General features: G+C 44.8%; 1 protein-coding gene and 1 long non-coding RNA gene across 2 annotated transcripts in view; one reads left to right on the forward strand and one right to left on the reverse strand.

The window, feature by feature from the left end:
• The window catches only part of LOC144942307 (uncharacterized), a 549184-nt gene that overhangs the window by 523330 nt on the left and 1715 nt on the right, over positions 1-24139 (reverse strand). The gene's annotated exons all lie outside the window — the stretch shown is intronic.
• On the forward strand, positions 551-22531 carry NCAPH2 (non-SMC condensin II complex subunit H2). The gene is made up of 21 exons (XM_078869389.1): positions 551-579; positions 2080-2187; positions 3770-3871; positions 4278-4333; positions 4581-4662; positions 6186-6254; positions 6485-6564; positions 7273-7436; positions 8876-8986; positions 9168-9250; positions 9795-9878; positions 10839-10905; positions 11210-11314; positions 11457-11510; positions 12316-12386; positions 15948-16128; positions 17983-18057; positions 19812-19858; positions 20056-20157; positions 21200-21349; positions 22041-22531. The coding sequence occupies exons 2-21, from the start codon at positions 2080-2082 to the stop codon at positions 22185-22187; spliced, it is 1938 nt and encodes a 645-aa protein (XP_078725515.1). The 5' UTR covers positions 551-579; the 3' UTR covers positions 22188-22531.

Raw genomic sequence — 24139 nt, forward strand, 5'->3', positions numbered from 1 at the left:
ATCGATTCCGTTGATTCTGAACGATTACGATTGGCGTTCACAACTGAGGAGTCGATTCTTGTTGACAAGCGATTGCAGATTCCACAGCGGCTATCAGGGGGATCTCAAGTCGGGTGAATTTGCAGACTATAAAAAGTACTCCAGATCCGCAAAAAGCGAGGATACGTCAGTCTAGAATCCGTATTAGCGATTAGCCGCTATTGAACTGCATATTTAGTATGAATCTGAGTGATTTGTGTGATTGTGGAATCGATAGAATCGATTAGAGGGAATCGATTTATTGCTGGTTGCTATAGTTGCCATCAGTCAGTTGGGGCCCTTGTAAGGACCCCTTTACGGTGCCTGTCAAAACTGAATTCCGCACCTTAATATTTATTTATAAGATATTAATAGTGGCAGGGGTGTGTGTGTGTTAATAATTCTAATATTTTTACGTTTACAATTACGATCATTTCGGTGTACTAATTGAAGCCAAAAAAGCATTTTATCCGGCGGTCTTAAGTTCATCTGCAGGCGCGGTCCGCGGGCAGCTATAAAAAAAGGCGGGAAAAGTCAAGACGAGGAGTGGACGGCGCTAAGGTGGAACAAACATTTAACATTCTGACGAGGTTATCAACACAAACATTTTACTTTCTGACGAGGTTATCAACACAAACATTTTACTTTCTGACGAGGTTATCAACACAAACATTTTACTTTCTGACGAGGTTATCAACACAAACATTTTACTTTCTGACGAGGTTATCAACACAAACATACTTTCTGACGAGGTTATCAACACAAACATTTTACTTTCTGACGAGGTTATCAACACAAACATTTTACTTTCTGACGAGGTTATCAACACAAACATTTTACTTTCTGACGAGGTTATCAACACAAACATTTTACTTTCTGACGAGGTTATCAACACAAACATACTTTCTGACGAGGTTATCCACACAAACATTTTCGTGGTGAGAATTAAGCACCAGTTGGCAGTCCCGACACGTTTGAATACGTCGCTTTTGATTATATGTATGTTTAAAAAGTATGTTTTACCTCACGGATGTTGTGGGATGATGGCGATATATATGCAATGTATATAATGTGGTTCTGGTAACTGTTTAGTTTTTAATGTTATAATACTCCAACAGTATTCGCGGCATTCATATATGATGCTGGTAAATAAGAGTATACCGTGCTGTAGTATTGTAATATAACTTACGTTGTAAATACAGTTGTGATTACAACTGTATTTACAACTGGGCGAGTGAGGTAAGAATTACGTAATGTTACATTTCTGTGAATGATCAGATATTGCGAATTGTGAGATTCGCAATATCTGATCAATGACTGTGGCCTGCAATTTAAATTGGTGCATTATAGTGCTGTACTCTATATATTGCCTTTATGATGCGTTACGCATATGGCCAAATCAAAAGCTAAGCAGGTTTTTGAGCCTGGCTATTACTTGTATGGTTAGCACCATCCACAACAGGTGCTACAGGCAGTGGCTGCTGGACTACTTTGTGGGCAGCAGAGAGGGTAGTGCAGCAAAATCCATTGTGCTGTACTTCTATGCGCCCCAATCCCATGGCTCCCTGTCTTCTCCGACCCACACCAATGAGCGCGTGGGTGAAGTATGGTCAAAATAACCCCCCACCCAGCTTAAAATACGCTGCCAAGCTTAGCAGTGTTCATTAAGACGCTGTCTTTCCGACAGCTCTGTTCTTCACCTGAGGACGGCTGCTTACGTTGTGGCCGAAACGTCGTGAGAATTTGTATTATTTCCCTTCTACGTGACTTTACCGAAAGAACCAGGAATATGAATGCCTGCAGTCACGAAAGCTTTAAATCGAAACCCCCTCACAACTTGCATTGGGTGGAGAGGCCCTCATTCAGCAGTGGATTGACACGGGGGCTTGTACACGTTACATAGATATTATACATGACGCCATTTGCAGGCGCCATATATTATCATCGCTTGTCGACTCCGTAGATTCATAAATCAAAACCTTGACAGTGGAAGGACGGAGGGTTGTGAATTGCTCCATCCCATCCCTCGCTGCCCATCTGTTCCCCTGATCGGACCCACAGATGGAGGAGCCGGAGCAGAGGTTCTTCCACCTCCTCAACCCCCTGCGGGACCTGACGCGCAACTGGGAGGTGGACGTGGCGGCACACCTGGAGGAATACCTCGAGGAGGTGCGGGCGAAATGGGTTGACGTCCTCGCCGTTGTCACCCTCGTCACGGTCCGCGCTATGGACATATTTGCTGCTGCGTAGAGCGAGATTGTAACCGTTGACTTCGTCGTCGTATTGATTGTTTTCGTCGTTATTGACATCATCGGCCTGTTTCTCAAGATCGTGGTTTATCATCATCTCGGTGGTCATCTTTGTCGCCTTCGTAATCGTGATTGTCATCCCGTTGGCTATCCTCGTCACCTTGATTTTCAACATAACACAAAATAATCGCACTAATGATATTTTTGTGTCATGTATTATCTAGTTTTTTTTTTTTATATCAAACTAGGACCCGTAACTTAAAGAGAGGATCCCTCCCTAAAAGCATCTGGCAGTTAAGCATCGGTTTAGAGCCGACCTTCTGATGAGACACTACTGTATATTGAAACCTGTCCAAAGTTTGCTTGCATTGAAGCAATCCTGCAATTATGCACACCCAAAAGGCCTTGTATACACAAGGCTAGTGTAAAAAACATTATATGGAAGGACAGATATATGGAGACATGGTCTGATTATTTCTTTTGTGACTTCATTTTCAAGATCATGGCCATTCTTGTCATCATCATGCTTAGCAGCAACAGCGTTGCCATTCATTTTAACGCCCTGATGATGTTAAAAGATCATCGTAATCATATTTGTTCTTGTCATCACTATCAACAATACCTTCGTTATCATGGTTGCTGTCCTAATCATCATCTTTGTCAATCTTGCCATTACAAGCATCAAGGTCATGGTTCTAAGCAGGAGTATTGTCATTATTAACATGATTTTGATGTCATCAGCATTGTCAACATCCTAGTAATTTGACGATTGCAAGTTAAGTGATATTACATAATAAATAACAGTGAGGGTAGAGCTAAAAACAACTTTTAATATTTTTCTGTCGCTCTTCAGGAATTGTTTGGCCAGGAATAAGCACGTATAATTATCTTGAAGATGCCATTATTATTTCACTTCAGATTTATTGTAAATCTGGCCAGATAGTGCACAACTCACAGAAGTCACAAGTTCAGATCCTGGGTAGGGTGTCACCTCCTGAGGGGTCGTTAAAATGTAGCAGTTGGGTAGCTCGGGGGGGTAAGAGCATTGAGCCGGCACCGCTCAGATCTTGGGTTTCGTTCCGTGTAGCCACCATTGATTAAATATGGTTTTAGAATGTAGCCATTTGACGGTTTCAACCCATTAACCAAGACAAACCATCACGTGAAATGTGTTCATGTACTTGGTAAAATTCCAGCTTTGACAAAAATATCGGTGTGACTGCCATGCGACAAACATTTCTCTAGCAGGGGGTGTGATAAAGTACAGCAGCTTTGTTGTAAATGAGCACTCATCCTGTGCGAAGACTGGCTCTTACCACGGGAACGTGTAATTTCCACCACCGGCTCAGGGATGTCAGCAGATATTCGTGCTGGCCGAAATTTCTTTCAGACATACGCGTTTGCTTTTTGACACGCTGCTGTAAATAGTCGGGTAGTGGTTGAATGAAGAGTGATGATGTGTTGTGTGTGTGTGTGTGTTTCGTGCTGCTCTCTGACTTCAGCTGGAAAGTATCGTCATCTCGTTCGATGGCGGAAAGACGACAATGAACTTCGCCGAGGCCGCACTGCTTATCCAGGGCTCGGCGTGCGTCTACAGCAAGAAGGTACGTGACACCGTGTACGACAAACACACACACACACACACCCTGTGTATGGCACTTTTGTGTTTGTGTGTGTGATACCACGGTATTGTGTGGAAACGCTGTGTGTGGTATGTTGTGTGGGACAATGCGTGTTTGAAATGTGTGTGACATGTACTCTGTAATTAATTTGCAACACTCTATAAGCGAATGCTGTATTTGGCTCTCTGGGAGCACGGCACCTTGTGTCGTGTCCTTAACTCAAACGTTACACCCTTCGTTTGACTCTTTATGTTTGTAATGAGTAATTATCTCAACTCCAGCCGCAACTATATGTACCTAAGTAGGTGCTCCTAAAGCAACCTTAATAGATGTTCCAATTAGCCTTTGTTACCGAAGCCCATAAACCTTGGTGCGTATGTGTGTACAGGTGGAGTATTTGTACTCCCTGGTTTACCAGACACTGGATATGATTTCAGACAAAAAGTAAGTACAAATTGAGCAGTGTTTTGTTTGTGAAACGCATCCACCCTACACACTGATGTATTTATTTCACGTAAACATCTGCAGTACACTGCATTGTATTTTTTAAATTACATTTTAAATGCATTTGCAGCTCATTCAATTTTCAGCAAACTGGACTGGGTCCTGCCCTGTTAGTCCGGCTTGCCGGGATTTTGCCTCATATAGAGCATCAGGCCCGGTAGTCATGTGTCCTGCCATTCTGTCGCAGACGAACCCAGAAGATAACCAACGTTGGGCAGGAGGGCGTGGACAGCGACACCTCTTTCGCTTACCAGCAAAACGAGGAGGAAGTAGGTGCCTTGCTTTTTTGTTGTCTAAGCCCTCCCCAGTTTAATTCAATGGCCAATCTCAAAGTGTCGGGGTAGCCGGGTGTCTCATGTGGATAATACTACTGCAGAGAACTCGGCCAGCATCACTGAGAATCTTGGTTTGAATCTGTGTTCCAAACACCTGTGGTTAAACCAGTCGCACAACTCGAGTGCAGAGTGCAACGTTTTGGATGCAGGGTTTGTGGATCATGACCAGACGTAAGATTTGTAAGTCATCAACAGTCATAATCATTCCATCCCAATTGAAGGCCTGCCCAATCCATGGCCATGTCCCATAGTTTGGCGACGCAACACTCCATCTAGCACCTACACTTGAGCTGATTTCATCACTCCGTCTCTGCATTGGAAATTCTGTCCGGCGTGTTCCTTCCTTTAGCTGCTGTTACGTCGTTATTCTCGACCACTGGCAATCGTCCTTTCTAATGCCGCATACTGCACAAGCCTACTTATTTTTCTTAGTAGTTATTATGTCTCTAATTTGCGTATGTTATCTAACTCATGTATGTGTTCCTCTTCCTGTCTCAAAGTTATTCCCAGCGTGCACATCAGCGTGTATTACCTGCTATGATATGATGTATCAGAAACATGGCTTTGACAAAGGAAATGGAACAAAGTTTAACACGTAGGCTTTCGCGACCAATGTTATTCATAATCAACGTTTTTGGGTTTAGATCGCGTTATTTATAAATGTGTCGTAACCCTCCACCACCCGACACGGCCAATCAGAAAAAATGTGTCTCGTTGACAAAAGACAAATAGTTCACTGCTTTAGCCCACCGGTGTGTTGAAGCCACAACATTTACAATTTGAGTACGACGTTTCGCTGGTAATTGCATCCAGCATCATCGGGCAATTCGCCAGAATGGTGAGGCTCTGCTGTGTCTCCCGTTCTTATATAGAGCAGCAGCAGGGTGACGTCATCATTAACTCATTAACTCATCAGGTGCAAAGATTCAAGGGGGGAGTGATTGTAATTATATACTAGATTAGTAATCAGGCTATTGTTACGATGCGAGTTGTAGATTAGTAATCATTTGGAATGTGTTTTATTGTGATTATGCTACATTAGTAATCAGTTAATGTTTGTTTCCCTTATAAGGAATTGTAATGTATCTTATTTAATAATACGCTTCCAGGCCGCACTAAGCCTGTAGCTGTCTGAGCGATTAAAGTTATTTCTGTTTCTCTCAATTTCAATCGATTCTCTAATTAGTCTTTGCCAGTAGTAACTAGTTTTACACAACACTTCCACGTTGTCAAAATCAATTGAGTGTCCCTGTTGGCATGCATGTTCTGCCACTGCCGACAGTTGTGTTTGTGATAGTTTAATATTTCTCTGGTGTTCTTTTAGTCTTACACTAAGTGTGCAAAGACGCATCTTCCTATGGGAGAAACTAAACTATAACGCATGTGTAGTTTTCTGATGTGGAAGTCTAGTGTTTTACCATGTGACTTCAGCCTTGACTGGGTTTGTTTTTTTCCAGTTCTTGAGCCTGGATGATATTCAGTCGTCGTCAAACATCAACTTGCATAAGAACCCGCAGAGCATGCTGGTAGGGAACGCACGTCACCATTTCATTTAAATTTACATGGCCCACTGCATCTTTATGACTACACACCTGTGTTCTGCATGGCGTCGCCCAACCCAACGCCTTCCCGACTCCAACTTGCTTAGCCCTCCGAGATCTGATGAGATCGGGGTAATTGCGGGCGAGTTGGTGACGGGAAGAATTTGTTTTCTTGCTTCTTCTTCTTCAAAAGTGTTACGCGTGTTCTCCTGCAGCACACAAGCATCATGCCCCTCATGCCCATGTGCCTGATCCCAACGGATGAGGTCGAGCGACGGGGAACCCCTCTCTACAGGTACCTGCGTCGTGCCGGCGTTGTTGAGCATTGCCTCTTTGAAGCTTTCACCATGCACTACTGGGCTCCTGAAGATGCATTTTCAAGTGTGTGGCAAAAGCTTCACTTAACCCAACCAGGAGGGCCACACTTGGATTACAAGCGAGCGAATTGCGTTCGTAATACTGATAGCTTAACAGCAATTAAAATATATAGCGTATACCGTATTCTCCAGATTATAAGATTGTCTGGAAAGTAAGATGCACCTAAAATTTCTACTCTGTCAAAAAAGTTACATCAATTTGGTCACCCAGACACACAGCTACCACCAGATTATAATATTTTTTGTTTTTTAAACGGGGAAAAAGTGCATCTTATACCCCATGTGGTGGGCTGTCAGTGTAGCTGTACCTGTTTATATGCTCCCTATATTTGTAAGTTCTCTTAAACCTGTTCAAGTTTTAACTATTTCGTTTTTAAAAACTTAGTAATTTTCCAGCTAATGTTTACATCAATATATTGCTGAGATTCCCTTAACTCACATTACCTTTACTCTTGCGAGTCATTTTGAGATACGGTTCCATTTAGTTAGATGCTGTACAAATTAAATTGCACACATTTGCTCGTGTTTGTGTGCCCCCACGATCCCACGTGCCCACACGCTTGTGCTTGCGTTCCGAATGTCTCTGCCACCACCACCGCGTGCCAACGCCGCGTCTCTGCATGCAGCCAGAAGGGGGAGCTGCTGGCCAGCCGCAAGGACTTCCGCGTGAACACGAGCACGCCGCACCACACGGGAGCCTTCATGCTGGAGCTGAGCGGCCTCTCTTCTGTGGACGGCACCACGATCGCCAACACGGCCATCAACGCGCTCCGCTGTCAGGATGCCATAGGTGCGGCAAGCAGGCAGTGGCGAGGATAAGCAGTCTCTTGTACGCCTGCCCGAGTGCGGTTTACCTGGCAGAACTGCGTGTTGAGCGTTTCTTCTCTGAAGTTTTAATCATACACAACTGTGGGCTTCATCTTCCTGGTTCTTTCGGTAAATTCACTTAGAAGGGAAGTAATCAAATAATAAAAATAAAACATAATAAAAAATAATTCTCACGACGTTTCGGCCACAACGCAAGCAGCCGTCCTCAGGTGAAGACCAGGTGTGTCGGGGAGACAGACCTGGCCACAACGCAAGCAGCCGTCCTCAGGTGAAGACCAGGTCTGTCTCCCCAACAGACCTGGTCTTTACCTGAGGACCTGGTCTTCACCTGAGGACGGCTGCTTGCGTTGTGGCCGAAACGTCATGAGAATTATTTTTTATTATGTTTTATTTTTATTATTTTATTACTTCCCTTCTACGTGACTTTACCGAAAGAACCAAGAAGATGAATCCCTGCAGTAACGAAAGCTTTAAATCGAGACTGGGCTTTTCCAGAGCGTCTTTCAGAATTAAATTGAGCTCCCCGTGTGTTTGTGCAGTGACGTGGCCCAGCGGTAGCGCATTCGGCTCATGTTGCAAAGGTTCGCGGTTCGAATCCGACAGGCCACCCTGGTTATTACTGCAGGTGTATTAACTGAAAAAAGTATACACCATCTACTGCACACTGAAATTCGAATACCAGTAGGTCATTGTATGCTGGTGTTATAATCAAATTTTCCAAAATTAGAAAAATTACCTGCAAACTACTCCATTTGGATTACACAGAATCACTATTGCTCCTTTCTGTGAAACTATTGAAGGCTATATGTTTGTGAAACATGGCGCTGTTAATACAGGTCTTTTTTTGGGTTAGATCGCATAAATATAAATGTGTCGTTAAACCCGCCACCACCCAACATGGCCAATTAGTAAGGTTTGTCATGTAAAGAAAACATGCCAATTCGTTACTAGTACAGCACACCGGTGTGTTGGAGAGCAAAGCCACAACATTTAAAATGTATGGCGCTGTTGTGAAAGCCTTGACCTGATGACGGACGCTTGTGTTGCGCCCGAAACATCATGATTTATTTTATTTTATACCTACGTGACTTTACCGAAAGAACCAAAGAGTACTGAATTATTGTTCATGGGTTGGTCACAGTTCTGTAAGATGGTGCATAATGAGTTTTGTAAAGTAGCACGAAGTTGTTTTTTTGGAGATTGTGTCTTCCTTAAGACATTGAAAGGTACATTTTTACGAAGTGGTTGAATAACGTACTGACTGGTGGATTGATTAGTGTTCCGTTCAAAGCTACAGATCCTTAAAAAAATGAAATACACAAACCCCAAGTGATTACAAATCCATTGACGTTACACAAACCTGTGAAAGGATTTTTAATTGTTTTGGTATCTTTTCTGTAGATGACGAATTCTCGGCTTTGCAAAACGCCATCGGCGGTAACGCGGGAAACGGAGGTGGTGACGATGACAACAACGCGGGTTTCCTGCCTCTGGCTGATGCAGATGAACATGGTAAGTGTAATAGCCACCCAGACGTGGTAATTTAAAAACAACGAAGGGGAAATGACACTTAAAACAGACATAAATACGAAAGTACCCAAGAAGATAACCTCCGTGATGTTGTGAGGAGACCTTCATCCAGCAGTGGATAAACGATGTGTGCGCATGCACACCCAATGCTCTCTCTGTTTAGACGACATGGATGACTTGCCACCACTTGAAGAACTTGATCCAATAGATGCCCCCGCGGCCGTTGAGGTGATCGACAGACAACAGGTATGAGCTTTCACTATATGTGCGCGCCCCCTTTACCAGTGTGTGTGTGACATGAATGCGTGTGCTCTAAAAATAACAGTATGACCGATTTCGTAACAGTACTGATTATTATCGTGAAGACCACATTTAGCTCATTTACAGCTCTTAATGTTATTGTTATTGCATATCTTGTACAAATGTGCATTACTTGTTTATATGAAAAAATTTAGAAAAGCACAGTGAAACCACCAAAAATTCTAAGTGATTTCTGAAATTAATTCTAGATTTGAAGCTTTCGTGACTGCAAGGAATCATCTTCTTAGGTTCTTTCGGTAAAGTCACGTAGAAAGTATTTTACTTTCTACGTGACTTTACCGAAAGAACCTAAGAAGATGATTTCTGAAACACATAAATCTATGGTAGTGACCGTGCAATATGGTGCTAAACTGGGACTGCCTGGCACGTGACACTTCCGCACCGCGTGGAGACGCAGTTAACAGCAAGCTAGCATTGCTTTGGATGCTGTTCGATTGTTGAGCTTTGATCTTTGTCTTTTGTTATCTAGGTCAGGCCTGAAGACAAGGGTTACATGCTGAGAGAGAGACCAATCAGAGAATTAGAAGAGAAAGCACCCCCAACAAAACCACAGGTAACTCATTACTTGTGGTTCTGAAAATAGCCTTCCCATGAGAATGTGGAGTTTCTGCCGCTGGCTAAAGGCCACCACGACGATAGGTCCTGTCCCGTTTCCTTTTTTTTAAGAGGGAGAAACATGTTATAGTGATAAGTACATTTGGTATTTGTGTCATTATAGCACAAGTCTCTCACGAAGGCCCCTATGCAGACGGGTATAATCTGCCAGTAGAGGCGATGTTACTCTTTGGTTTTACCCAATTAAATCTCGACTTAAAGCTTTCGTGACTGCAGGAATTCATATTCTTGGGTCTTTCGGTAAAGTCACGTAGATAGGTTCAAAGAAAATATGGCCATTTCAAACCCTTATGAACAGTTTCCCTTGGAAGCTAACCTCCCTTTTCCTGAAGACGACCACTTGCGTTGCGATAGAAACATCATAGTTTTCTGTTATTTTTGATTATTTTCTTTGACCCTATCGACGTGACTTTCCCAAAAGACGCAAGAATATCATTTACACAATTCATTTATTTTCGAAATTAGGACTGTGACATCAGCACGTGTCCTACTCTTTCCCCAAATTACTTCACGGGATATTTAACATCCGCTGTGAAGCAGACGGTACATATATATGGTTCATACACCTCCAGTAATTAACCAGGGTGGCCATGGGCTCGAATCATGAACCTCTGCAACAAGTAGCGAACGATCGATTGCTCGGCAATTTCGCTGCCCAATTGAGTCCATAAAACCAAATGATGGTAATGATATATCAATCTTGATTTGAAGCTTTCGTGACTGCAGGAATCCATACTCTTTGGTTCTTTCGGTAAAGTCACGTAGGTATAAAATTAAATAAATCATGACGTTTCGATCGCAACACAAGCGGTCGTCCTCAGGCGGAAAAAATATTATGTAATGATATTGATATATGTAAAGTAATTATATATCAATCAATGTGCGTGCATTGTGTTAGGCAGTTGACCCTTGGCGGAACATGGATATATTTGCTGAGGGGCCACCAGAGAAGCCCTTCGTAAAAGGTGAGGCATGCACATTGAAACCAGAACCACGGTGATTGTGAGGAGGTGACGATGGTGGGGATGACTGGAGGTGGTTGTGATTATGATGGTGAGGATAATAATGATGATATGCTGCTGATAATGGCGATTAAGTTGAAAATAATTATGAAAATAAAGTTGGTGCTGTTGGTCAATGATGTTGCTGCTTACGATTTTGATGCTTCTGATAGGGATGTTGATGATTCTGGTTCTGCTGCTTTGATGATGATGATGCTGCTGCTGCTGCTGTTGCTGCTGCGATGATGATGATGGCAATCACTATCAGGGCGAACCTTCTCACTTCCACCTGGATTGGACCCGAAAGCCACCAAGCAGAAGAGAAAGCGGGCAGTAGAACTCATGCGCTTCAGTGACTGGTTCACCAAGGCATGTAAGTGAAGTAATCGCCATTCACTATCTTTCATAGGTGGGTAACATATATGGCAATGGTCCTTCATCATCACAGTTACAAGCTAAACGTATAATTGTCACAGTCCTAATGTTTTTTTTTGTTTCACGTTTTATTTTGTCAGACAAAGCTATGGCTGCTCCTCTGTGGAAAAAGACCTCACTTCTGAGTTTCTCAGGTAATATACTGTTCGCTCATTCAACAACATTTTATTTTATTTTCATTAATTTTGATGTTTTACCTACGTGACTTTACCGAAAAAAACCTAAGAATATGATTCCTTGCAGTCACGAAAGCTTCAAATCTAGAATTCATTCAACATTTTTGGTTTGATCACTGATCTTTTCTTGATCGCGTGATCATCTCGGTTAAATCAAGAGTTGAAGAAACTTCTATTCCAAAAGTACTTGAGCGAGCAGAGTTAACGTTACGTCACGTCAGAGTGATCACATCAGGGGATGCCTCAGATCTCGGCCACAGGATCAAAATGCAGGAAAAATGTCATTGTATGATTGCTCATGTACATGGACGGCGTTTTTTTTTCTTTAAAAAAAAAACAAACTCCAGAATAAAAAGTCAAGCAATACAAACTATAAGATAAACACAAGAAAAAAAAGTAGATTCTTTGAATCGAATCGCAACCCAAAATTGTGACAATTCTTAGAATCGCTGGTTGTGGGGTGGTGAATTTTTAAATGCTTATCAAATGTTGAGGTACATCCGTAAGTGAATGGTGGTGGTGACTTTCAACTAGCAGTGGGTGGGTAGATCATGGCGAATTATGATGATGACATATGTATGATAGGAGCACTATCATTTCTATAATGCTTCTCCAACCCGCACCGACAAATGAAGTGAGGTATGGTCACATAATCCCCATGACCCATATGGCATGGAGTGGCCCTCATCCAGCAGTGGATTGATATAAAGGCCTGTCCAGGTACATGTTACATTCCATTATTCGGTGCATGATCCACCCACAGAACTGGAAGAATTGTATTGGACGAACATGCGGAAGGCAATGTCCACACAGCTTAAGATTCAAAAGAAACTGGTAAGTGACGCCGCGACAGTCTTCTCAAAAGCCTCCGTGCTTTTATGCGTGATGCCTCAACCTCTGTGATCTACGCATGCACGAGCGCATGTGTCCTTATGCTTTTGCCCACGTGTGGTTCACACACTTTGCTGCTATACCAGGAGCCTGAGTTCAACACCCAGTCGTGGTGCTCATCAACAAAAGTAGTGGTTGGTATATAACAAGGCCAGGGCTTTTCTTAGGTTGTCAAGTCGAAGTCAAAGTGGCTGTGGGTTAGTGTTGAGGCTTTGTGGGTTAGTTTTGAGGCTGTGGGTCATTGTCCAGGCTGTGGTTTAGTCTTGTCTTGACATTGATACTGTGGGTCATTGTTGAAGTTGTGTGAGTTCGTTTCGGGGCTATGGGTTCATATTGAGGCCATGGGTTCTTGTTCAGGCTGTGGGTTCATATATAGGCTGTAGGTTAATAATAATAATAATAGTACAATTTGTAACACGCGCAAATTTGCAGACGTAGTGGCCGCAACTCAGAGGCGCGGAGCCAAGCTCAGAGTCGCTCAAAAGCATGATTGTAAAGGTGAGTTTTTAAGTGTCTCTTGAAGGAGGCGATTGAGGTGATGCTGCGAATGTGCAGAGGGATATCGTTCCAGACTGTTGGGGCTGCCACCGAGAAGCGGAGCGTAGACATGACCATCCTGGATCTTGGTATTGAGAGGAGGTCGTGAGTCGCGCTGCGCAGGCATCTGCCGTGTGCTGAGCTGCAAGTTGTCAATAATGAAAAAAATACGGCGGGCAGGCGGATATGAAGGCATTGTGGCAGAGGCAGGCGGTCTTGTATGTGACCCTACTGGCAATGGGGAGCCAGTTGAGAGCGCGGAGACGAGCTAGTGAGTCGAGGCGGGGATGAGTGTGGGCAATGATGACGCGTGCTAGGTTATTTTGTAGTCTTTGAAGCTTAATGGTAGGTTTTTACCCTTTTAACTGGTACAAAACTGACACCTTTATTCAAGGCATCATGTTTGCAATGACTAATAAAGGTGTCAGTTTTGTACCAGTTAAAAGGGTAAAAACCTACCATTATATTTTGCCACTGGTAAAAGAGATCTCATAGTGTAAATCTTTGAAGCTTCTTTAGGTTGCCAGCGGAGGGTCTACCTGCTGATCGACTTGCTTACAGAGTCGCCTGCAGGAAAACTAACAAACTGATCCTTGTATCACGTTCCTCCCACATTGAGGAACGCATCAAAAAAGCAACCGGAAACCCGCGCATTCTATGGAAAACCCTCAAAGATATTCTCCATCCTGGTAGCACTATGGTCCCTCACCTTAGCGATCCCCTTGCCTCACTGAAACTTGCCACCTCTTTTAATACTTACTTCAACAACAAGCTAATCGCCGTCGCAAACTCGTGCAACGTCTACTGACACATTGCACCATTGTACCCCGCTCATGGTACCTAAAATTGTAAGCACTAACCCAGACACTCTTCTAACTATGCTAAAGCCTGTGTCTACAAAAGACGTTTTCGCTTTAATTGAATCACTTCATTTGAAGTTATCTCCACTCGACGTGCTCCCAGGTTCCTTGTTCAAGCAATGTGCTCCGGAACTCGCCATCATGATCAGGAACATCGCAAATGCCTCCTTCTCTTCGGGGTGTTTTCCGTCCAACCTCAAATCTGTTAAAGAAACCAAAACTAGATCCGGATGACGCATCTAGTTATCGTCCCATCACTAACCTCTCGAACCTCTCTAAACTCCTTGAACGACTAGCCCTCGCCCAGCTACAACCACACGTCACCTCCTCCGCAAACTACTGCTACTTCCAGTCAGCTTACCGTCAGAACTATTCCACAGAAACAGCACTCACTAGGGTGCTCGATGACATTTTAACGATCGTTGATTCCGGCTCAACTGTTGCACTTGTAAGTCTGGACATTTCGTCAGCCTTCGACACCATCAACCATTCGCTCCTTACTTCCCTCCTGAAATCCGACTTCGGTATATGCGGCTCAGCACTCAAGTGGATAGCTTCGTACCTTTCTGACCAGCAATTTTCAGTCAGGGTGGGCATGTCCACATCGCCTGAAACAACAGCATTATGCGGGGTTCCCCAGGGCTCTGTACTAGGTCCCCTGCTCTTCACAGCCTACACTTCCCCGATCGGCCGGCTCATCGCAAGCTTCGGTGTTAAGCATCACTCATACACGGATGACACGATTCTATTCACCGCCATCGATTCTAGCAATGCATCTAGATTCGAGAGGCTCTCGGAATGTACCACTGCCGTGCAACAATGGTTCACTGCACACAACCTAGCCCTTAATCCGAAAAAGTCAGTGGCCATCATGTTAGGTACCAAGCAACGTCTCAATTCAGCAGCACTCCCCACACACATACACATCTTCGGTCACAGCATCAAGTTCACCGACCACTTCAGCTACCTCGGTGTCATCCTAGATTCAACTTTATCCTTCGACCGTCAAACCAACCATATCATCAGCTCATGTAACTTTCACCTGAAGGCTCTTAGACACATACGTCCTCTCATCTCTACTGAAATTGCCAACACTTTGGCATGTTGCATAGTTGGGTCTCGCCTTGACTATTGTAACTCCGTCCTTGTCCGGACGTGCGATACGTTCAAGGTGCCTTCTGGTTCGCTTAGCAATGATGGCATCTCTTGAGAGCCAGTGAGTGTCGTGAGAAGACTGCCTAGCGGTTCGTGATTTTAATGGAGCTAGTTTGTCCAGCGCCGCCCTCATGTCAGCTTCTAGTTGGAGAGAGCAGACGGTTGGATCCGATGATGGGGATAACATTGAAAGCGAGTTTGCAAGGAGGTGACGAAAAGCAGGAAATGTGATACCCTTGAAATTACGCAAGTTGCGGGTGAATTTGATGGTGATTGGCTTGGGAAATTGGAGGGAAGAAAGTATGAGGCGGTGGTCGGAGTAACCAGTTTGGAAAACTTCCAGTGCAGTGATGCGTCGGTGCTGGTTAGGTTCCAGAACCAGGTCGAGCATGCTCTCAACGTTTGTTGACGAAGCTCTGGTGGGGCCTGAGTTTGTGATGACCAGGTTATGGCAGGCCAAAGTTGACTCAAGGTGACTATCGATGGAGGCTGGGGTATTGCCGGGGCAATTAAAGTCAACTGTAAGCACGAGCCTCTGAGATGGGTTAGGAATCAGATATAGGAATTCCGAAAGCTCATTTACGAAGGTGTTGATGCTGCCGTCTGGAGGGCGATAGATGGAAATGATGGAAAAGCACTCGTTAGTAGTAAGGGATACGGACTGGACCTCGAATGTGGCCTGAGCCATTGGTAGATGGAGCTCTTTAATTTTCAAGTGAGCATTGTAAACGACCGCTAAGCCACCACCCCGCTGGTTAGTTGCGCGAGGTTTATGTAGAACCTTGTATCCTGGGGGTGCAACTTTAAAGCAAAAGTTCAGGATGCGCCTTACTTTCTGGAGCTACTTATAATCCAATAAATGTGGTAATTGGTTAACAATCGTGTGCAGAGTGCTGTCCATTGAACGCCGCCGTATATTAACCTCCCTTGTGTTGTCGGTTGAATCTGGTAGCTCCTGGCTGGGAAGCCCCACGCACAGGACATCACTCTTCCGGACAACGGTGATGATGGCGATGATATTGGTGGCGGCGGAGATGGTGGCAACCAGGGACAGGGTGCTGGGGCAGAATCAATCCCTGGCGTCCGAGAGATAGGGCGAGATCCTGATTTCCAAGATCTACCAGACGGCCTTGGTACCAGCATGCACTCGGCCCAACACACACCCGGCATGGGATAATAGTAATGGTAACAATAATATAATTTGTTTATCCAATTATATTGATACATTATTATTACATATGTTTACCCTGAAAAAGACTCAATGAGTCTCGAGACCTTTTCAGGAGGCTCCTGCAATTCTGTTGCGGTAGGGCCGCACCTGATTAGCACGGTTGGCTACGTACGATGCGAAAGAAGTATGACAGTTATTATGTGTTTCCAATTAAGAATTTTGCGAGCGCTTTTAAAAATTTGGCAAATGTAAACATGGACGCCGGCACACATAGCTGAGACTTGGTCAAATAATGTCACAGCATCTTTAATTTCCACAGTAAATCAGACGGCGCTTATTTTTATGGTTGATGCACCTGTTGTGGGTTCCGCAGAGGTGCACACTCGAACTTGGAGGCAACATGTTTATTCTTAATACAACGGGTTAACTACATAGCCACTCGACGGGATATCGGTATAGGGTGGTAACCACCACGCGTAACTACATAACCACTCGACGGGATAATGTGACTTAGGGTGGTGACCACCACGGTTAGCTACGTCACCACTCAACGGGATAACTATATATATTCGGACCAGGTCAGCTAAACCAGAGGTCGCAAACGGGTTTTGATTCCTTACCAGTACCCGGCCGCACCAGGGTCACAAACGGGTACCCGTACACGGCCGTACCCGTTCCCTACCCGTACCCGGCCGGGTACGGGTAGGGTACGGGTATCGGGTACCTGATTGCGACCTCTGGGAAGAAGCCATGTTGCAGGCGCGGGTGGGTTGATTCTAGGAACTTGAATTGTGAGAAGAGACAAGACGTTGGGAAATGAGTGACAAACAGTGACTCACCAGTGACTCACGGCCTACCCGTACCCGGTCGCACCAGGGTCGCAAACGGGTACCCGGCCGGGTACGGGTAGCCGGGTATCGGGTAGGGTACGGGTATCGGGTACCCGGTTGCGACCTCTGAGCTAAACACCCTGCCTGGACCACGATGCCGTGCATGAAGACCGAAGAAGTCGCCGGCGGATTCCGTATCCCAGAGACGAACAGCCAAGATCGCTCTCGGGGCTCGGCCTTTATGGGCTGCGGCGAGGCCAGGCTCCGCCCTTGGCCACGCCCCCTTCCAGATCCTTCTCGGAGACTCTGGGCCCACGTCACGTGTCCCTCTCACCTCCTCTTTGGCCCTCGTTACGACCTCATCCCGGTCACGTGCCTTCTCGGGTTCACCCAGACTACCATGTCCTCACCCGACCTCTCTCCAGAGGTCGCAAACGGGTTTTGATTCCTTACCCGTACCCGGCCGCACCAGGGTCGCAAACAGGTACCCATACCCGGCCGGGTACGGGTACCCGTTCCCTACCCGTACCCTACCCGAAATGAGTGACAAACGGTGACTCACCAGTGACTCACAGCCTACCCGTACCCGGCCGCACCAGGGTCGCAAACGGCTACCCGTACCGGTACGGGTAGTCGGGTATCGGGTAGGGTACGGGTATCGGGTACCCCGTTGCGACCTCTGCTCTGAGGGGGCGAAAACGTGGATTGACCATGGCTGATGATTGTATCCAGAAAAGCCTCACTGATTCAAGAATTCTCTATTCAGGAGGGTGTCACATTGCGAGTATTAGCCAATTCTATTAATGAATCTTTAACCTGTATATGCAGGATACAAATTTTGTACAGATGAATTCAAGAATACATTACTGTGCTGCAATCTCCTGGTCACCTTGCAGCCCAAAATGTATTTGAACTTGATGGTGATGCTCGTGCTGAGATAACGATGAAGATGATGAACTGCACGTTATAAAATTTGCCTTTCACAGATGATTACGGTGACGCGGATGACTTTAACACCACACCCCATGATGTCATAGGCGACGTCGTTCCCCTGCAAATTGGTAATTCGCTCACAAATGTGCGGGTACAATGAATGGATTATATTCGACTACACTTGAGTGCAACGTCACATCCTGTGGTAAACTTAAAATACGGGTCCACAACCCACAATCTCGTGAATAATCGTGATCGATTCTAAGAATCGCATCTCAATTCTTGGCTAGGTATTGTGAGATTTGGCCAGAACTAATGCACATACAATACTGTGCATCGGTTAACGAGAGCGTAGTGGTTAGCGCACTGTGCTACAAACCTGCTTGTCCCAAGTTCAGCGTCCGGCCATGGCTAACATCACAAGTGCACAACGAATGCACACTGCACATTTTATACCATTAATATGTATACACACAAGGTTTGTTTTATTACATCGATTTTGCAGCTAGTTGCACTTTTCAGTTAACTGGACCAAGACACGCCACCTTATTAGTTTGGATAGCCGAGGTTTTATATTATACAAATTTGTAACACAGCACACAAACAGTTGTCTTTTGGATACAGTGATCTATACCATAGAAATGTGGAATTTCCAGTGTATGTTTGCTGCCACAAGCTCCTTTGACACTTTGCCCTTTCACGTTTAATTGCCAAATCAGTCCGCTTGCAATCTCTGTGTTGTCACATTTCCAAAAGGCATTTAAAAAAAAAAGTAAAGTAAAGATAACGCACAAGTGGATGATTGCGTTATGTGCTGGGACCGCCTCTATCAGTATTATGATATCCTTGTGAAGTGAGCAGGGATATAGATTAATAGTGATATTTACTTGGTGCTAATTTTTGTTTCATTCGGCCAGGTGGTAGAGTGGTCATTGCATTTGACTCAAAATTGGAAGGTTGCGAGTTCAAAGCTTGTGTTTGTTTGAATGAGAACTTCCTCCATGGTCAATAAAATGAGTTCCACTTTGAGCTGGCTGGGTGCCTCAGAAGTCGCCAGTGTTGTGGTGAGCTGACACCGCTAAAATCTTCAGGTTTGAACCCAGGCCACCGCCATTCATCAAAATGAAATCTCAAGTGTAATGAGTTGGTGGCATCAGCCGGGTCACCAATAACTGCACAAAAAAACGTCAAATTCAATTTGGATAAAATCTAGATTTGAGCATTAAAATATTTTTGACCGTTATGTGATGAACATTACTCTTAACTAGCATGGTGAGCAGTTGAGAAATTGCTGTTTGGATCAGAGTTCGCTTGAAGGGATCTCATAATTAGCTCGGCGATATCCGCTTCTGTGTGCCATTCTCTGACACAAATAGCTGCACTGCTCTGCAATAGTTCTGAAAGGATTATTAATCTCGTAACATTCAACTGAAAGCTCCATGGGGCTACAATTGCAGGAACATGTCCTCAGGCATAACAATGTGGAATTTCCAACGCTGGCTCGGCTGTAAAGAATGCCATACCTGTGCTTATAGTTTTTGTTACCATTGTTTACCTGGGTTTGAATCTAGATTTCAGTTACCCCATGATTATACCAGATTCTCAAGTTTCGCAATGGACGTATGTGAAGTGATTTTCATGCAACATGGTATTAATATGTTCTCCTAGTGTGTATAAAGAGGCCTATTGAGGTGATTTTAGAAGTGGTTCTGTGAAGGCATCTCCCAGTGCTGTTCTCTGCCACAAGATGGTGCAATGCTTGATGTGAGAGTTAAAAAAAAAAAATTTTGCCACGTGACAGCACATAGCCGAACGCATAATTGCAAGTGTTTGTGTGTGTGTGTTATTCATGTTTATTTAATTTCTGTATTATATTTCATAGGAAATGAAGAACAGCTGAAGTACGAGGAGCTAGTGATACGTAATGTGGTAAGTACAGCACAGGTGTTAAACCCAAGGCATAGATGGTTAAACAAAAACATATTAATTAAGTGACTATGTTGAGATTGCTTTTCCCATTTAGCAATTTCCCAATAACTGCAACAAGCGGTAGAACATGCTATCATTCGGCCACATCACCACCCTATATACATTTATGTTTGTACTGTATCCATGCGTGCGTTTAGGAAATGTACATGGCTGCCTCGGCAGGCTATGCACAGGACACAGCTCTGTCACGGAGAATCCGAGATTGGGATGCGATGATAATGCCCACGCTACAGATGCAGGTGAGGACGATCATAAAGCCGGGTCCACACCTTAATAATAATCATCAGTTGCGTAACTTGGTTGCATGCAACTAAAATGGTTATTCACGGCTTGTCGCTGAGAGCAGTTGCACAATTGTTTGCTTAAGAGTCGGGCTTGCCTGAACAGTGCTGGTAAACTGCCAGATGTTTATAGGCAAGGGCCCCTCTTGAGATAGGGGTACTAGTTCGAAACAAGATAGAGTCTACTTTCAAGCGCTCTGCTCAGACATTTTTCTTGAAAATACGGGGGGTGGGAGGGGGGAAAATCCCATGTTCTCATCCGCAAAATACGGTTGTGGTTCAGTGACATCTTCCAGAACCTCATTCTGTCACATGGGGTGATATTACACTGCTGTCTGTGTTTGCAAGAGTGACCTCGTAACAACACAATGCTGGGAGTACAATTGGGTGGAAATCAATAACTTTTGTTGAAGATAATTAATTGAGGATATTTGTGAGAGGGACACAACTAAAAAATACCTCGGGCAGTTATGGAAGGCAAACCGGCATCAAAATAATGGATGGACGAGAGCGGGTTAGGAGCAGTTTTGGAAAGCTGAACTTAATACTGAAAACTAACATTCCATTTTACCTAAAATAGGACCTATGCTTTGACATATGCATCGGATACGTGAACATTCGCAAGGAAAATTATACAAAAGCGGAAGAGCGTGTAAAGAAGCATGGAGAAGTGCATGCTTATGATTACATTTATAGACAAACAGGAACACGTTATAAGAAAAGGTATGCAAGTTAAAGGCATATTGACCGAAGAAAATTAAATGGGGCTTGGGCAGGAAGTAATGGCTGGTGGTCAAGACGAACGATGGAGTAACAGTCAAAGGTGGAAACACGCCCAAGAGAACGTATGGGAGCGTGTGCAGGTACTATATAAACTGTTGCATCGTCAGACCGTAAGAGGTGGTTATACTATTGTAAGGCCATCATCCACCCATCAGTGGATACATCATGGGCAATAACAATGATGATATTTTTTTCCTTCCGCCGGTGTTGGGCATAGGACGATCGCGGGTCGTGCGACATCGGCTTGTACTGCGACCGCGTGATCGGCACGTTTGAGCGCAACAGCCAAACCATGCGCTTCGCAGACATCGTGAGAGACCAGGAACCCTTCGAGGCGTGCCGCTACATGCTCGCCTGCTTACAGCTGGTGAGAGTGGGTGTGTGTGTATGTCTGTGCACTGGGGAGCGGTAGTGTAGCGAGTAGCGTGGAGCGTTACTCACCTGGCCACTCGAGGTCAATTCCCGCTCACAGCCAACACCATTGACGATTATCTGAACTGGTTCCGGGCCTCCCCTCGGTCGACTCAGCCTCAAATGGGTACCTAGTGTGGTGTGTTAAAACATCACCACTCGGGAGACAAAAGCGGTCAGGCGTGGTGCTGGCCACCCACCCCCTCGTGTGCAATGCCGACCTTCATAGGTGCTCACTAACAGCACTTGCCTCAACAGTCTGTTAAGGCTATAAGGGAGATCTTTGTGTTGACACTATGTAGCGTGTCGTGGTTAGCGTGCACCACTACGAACCTGGCGACCCGAGTTCGATTGCCGCTAGTGGCCAACACCAGTGACGATGAACTGAACTGGTCCTGGGCCTCCCAGAGGTCGACTCGGCCTTAAATGAACACCTGGTGCGGTGTGTAATTGCCACGAGGGAGACAAAGGTGGCTGGGCGTGGTGCTGGCCAAGCATCCCCTAGTGTGCTGTGCTGCCCAGCCTTCAGAGGTGTGCCGTGCCACAATAGTCTATACGGGCGATCTTTGTCTTTTTGTTTGCGCACACACGAGCGTGCGATTGCGTTGAGTGGGGCTCCTGACCCGACGCGCGCTCCCCCGCCTCAGGCGAATGATGGCAACGTGGCGGTGCGCGCCACCGGAGAACTGCACGAGGCCCTCGACACCATGGAGCTGAAGCTGCTGTCGCGAGAGCTGGTGCGGGAGCGCCTCGAGACGTACCAGGCTCCGTCGCTCGCTCGCAGTGCCAGATAAAAGTAGTGGTGGCATCAAGGACGACGGCGACTTTTAGGCAAATCGTCATACTTGCACCCGCCTCTCTCGTCGGCTTCAGAGAAGTGTCTTAGGACTTGGTTCCAGACCAGATTTGAATCTCCAACTCGGTTTGGTTGAAACTGTTCCAGGAGACTGGGACTGAGGATCATATTGAAACTCAACTCTGAGACAATATTTTGTCATCTTAAGTTTGAGGATACATTCTTAGAAACTGGGAATTACGGTCAGAGCCTTGGTCTATGTGTTCCTGACTTATAATTACGTCATATATTTTGCCTTATTTTTATAGGAATGTGTCCGTCAACACTGAAAAGTGTTCAGAAGACAAGGTGTCCACTTTAACAATAAATGTGGATTTGAACAATGGGTATTGTCAAGTTTTAGTCACTTGATGTAAATATATACTTTCAGTTCACAATAATCCTTAGGTAATGCTTCTGTTGCAAAACAGTTTGCCTGGTATAAATATTGTGTACTATATTTGTATACTTGTTTTAATTGTAGAGCCTGTGTTGATAAGCATGGCATTCAACATGCAAAAACTAAACTTGCTTATGACTTAGTCAAGTTTATGAACAACTGCAATGTGGCAACTACCAGAAAATAAACCACAAGTCAATATGTAATGAACTATACTCTTTGGTTCTTTCGGTAAAGTCACGTAGGTATAAAATAAAATAGATCACGACGTTTCGGGCGCTACACAAGCGTCCATCATCAGGTGGGAAAGCTTGGTCTGCTGCTGATGCAGACTGTTTTAAAACAGGGAAAGCATGGTCTGCTGCTGATGCAGATTGTTTTAAAACAGTCTGCATCAGCAGCAGATGACGGACGCTTGTGTTTCGCCTGAAACGTCGTGATCTATTTTATTTTTCTACCTACGTGACTTTACCGAAAGAACCCAAGAGTATGGATTCCTGCATTCACAAAAGCTTGAAATCAAGATTGTAATGAACTAATTATACCACAGTTAAACTCCACCGAATAAGAGGCTACGTGACTGCTGCAGCCTGTATTGTCTGTAATGTTGTTGGGTTGTCAAAACATAAACTCATTAAATGTCCGATAACACTTTAATATGTCGTGAACGGCAGAGCTTGGATGGGGTGGGGGAGGATATGTGGGCCATTCTCTAACATGATGGGTTGCTGCACTCTCCTGCAAGAACCGCCTTACTGCCTTTCCCGGCTTAACATGACATCGATAACAATTGTAATAAAGTCTGAAAATTAAAGAAGAAGAAGAAGAAAAAACTGCACAGAGTTAGGGAACACATTAAGACAGGGTTTCTCAAACAACCAGGCCTTATGCGACTCACCCCCGATACATCTTTCCAAGTTTTACCCAAGATCAAGTTGTCGTGGCCAAAGCCGTTGATGCTGCCCCCCCCCCCCCATGCTTTATATCCTCGTCAAGATCACGCAACTGGTGCACGGTCGACACTCAACTTCCAAAATCTACCCTTAACAGTCTCCCACCAACTGCCTGGATTTGGTTCTAGATTTGAAGCTTTCGTGACTGCAAGGATTCATACTCTTAGGTTCTTTCGGTAAAGTCACGTAGGTAAAAATAATAATAAATGAAAATAACTCAATTAAATCACGACGTTTCGGAAGCAACACAAGTCTCCGTCTGTCACAGCCAAATTTGATAAGGTAAATTTGGCTGTGACGGTCCCACCTGAAGATGGAGACTTGTGTTGCCTCCGAAACGTCGTGATTTAATAGTTATTTTCTTTTATTATTTTATTACTATTTTTACCTACGTGACTTTACCGAAAGAACCTCAGAGAGTGCCTGGATTTGGAACGAGGAATCTCGGCAGTGCCAGCTCGGTGCTCTGGCCCCCTCAGCCCCACCACCCTGCCTTCTCTGAACAGCAGTATGAAGATGTCAAACGTAAACGTTGCCTGTAAAATCGAAACCGTATTG

Source organism: Lampetra fluviatilis, chromosome 27 (assembly GCF_964198595.1).
Source record: "Lampetra fluviatilis chromosome 27, kcLamFluv1.1, whole genome shotgun sequence".
In the NCBI taxonomy this organism is placed as follows: Eukaryota; Metazoa; Chordata; class Hyperoartia; order Petromyzontiformes; family Petromyzontidae; genus Lampetra; species Lampetra fluviatilis.

Excerpts from the sequence above, each read along its gene's own strand:
- NCAPH2 (XM_078869389.1), top strand. The coding sequence starts at position 2,080 with ATGGAGGAGCCGGAGCAGAGGTTCTTCCACCTCCTCAACCCCCTGCGG. Across the intron at positions 11,315-11,456 it reads TGACTGGTTCACCAAGGCAT|ACAAAGCTATGGCTGCTCCT; the intron begins GTAAGTGAAGTA and ends TTATTTTGTCAG. Across the intron at positions 18,058-19,811 it reads CGTCGTTCCCCTGCAAATTG|GAAATGAAGAACAGCTGAAG; the intron begins GTAATTCGCTCA and ends TATATTTCATAG.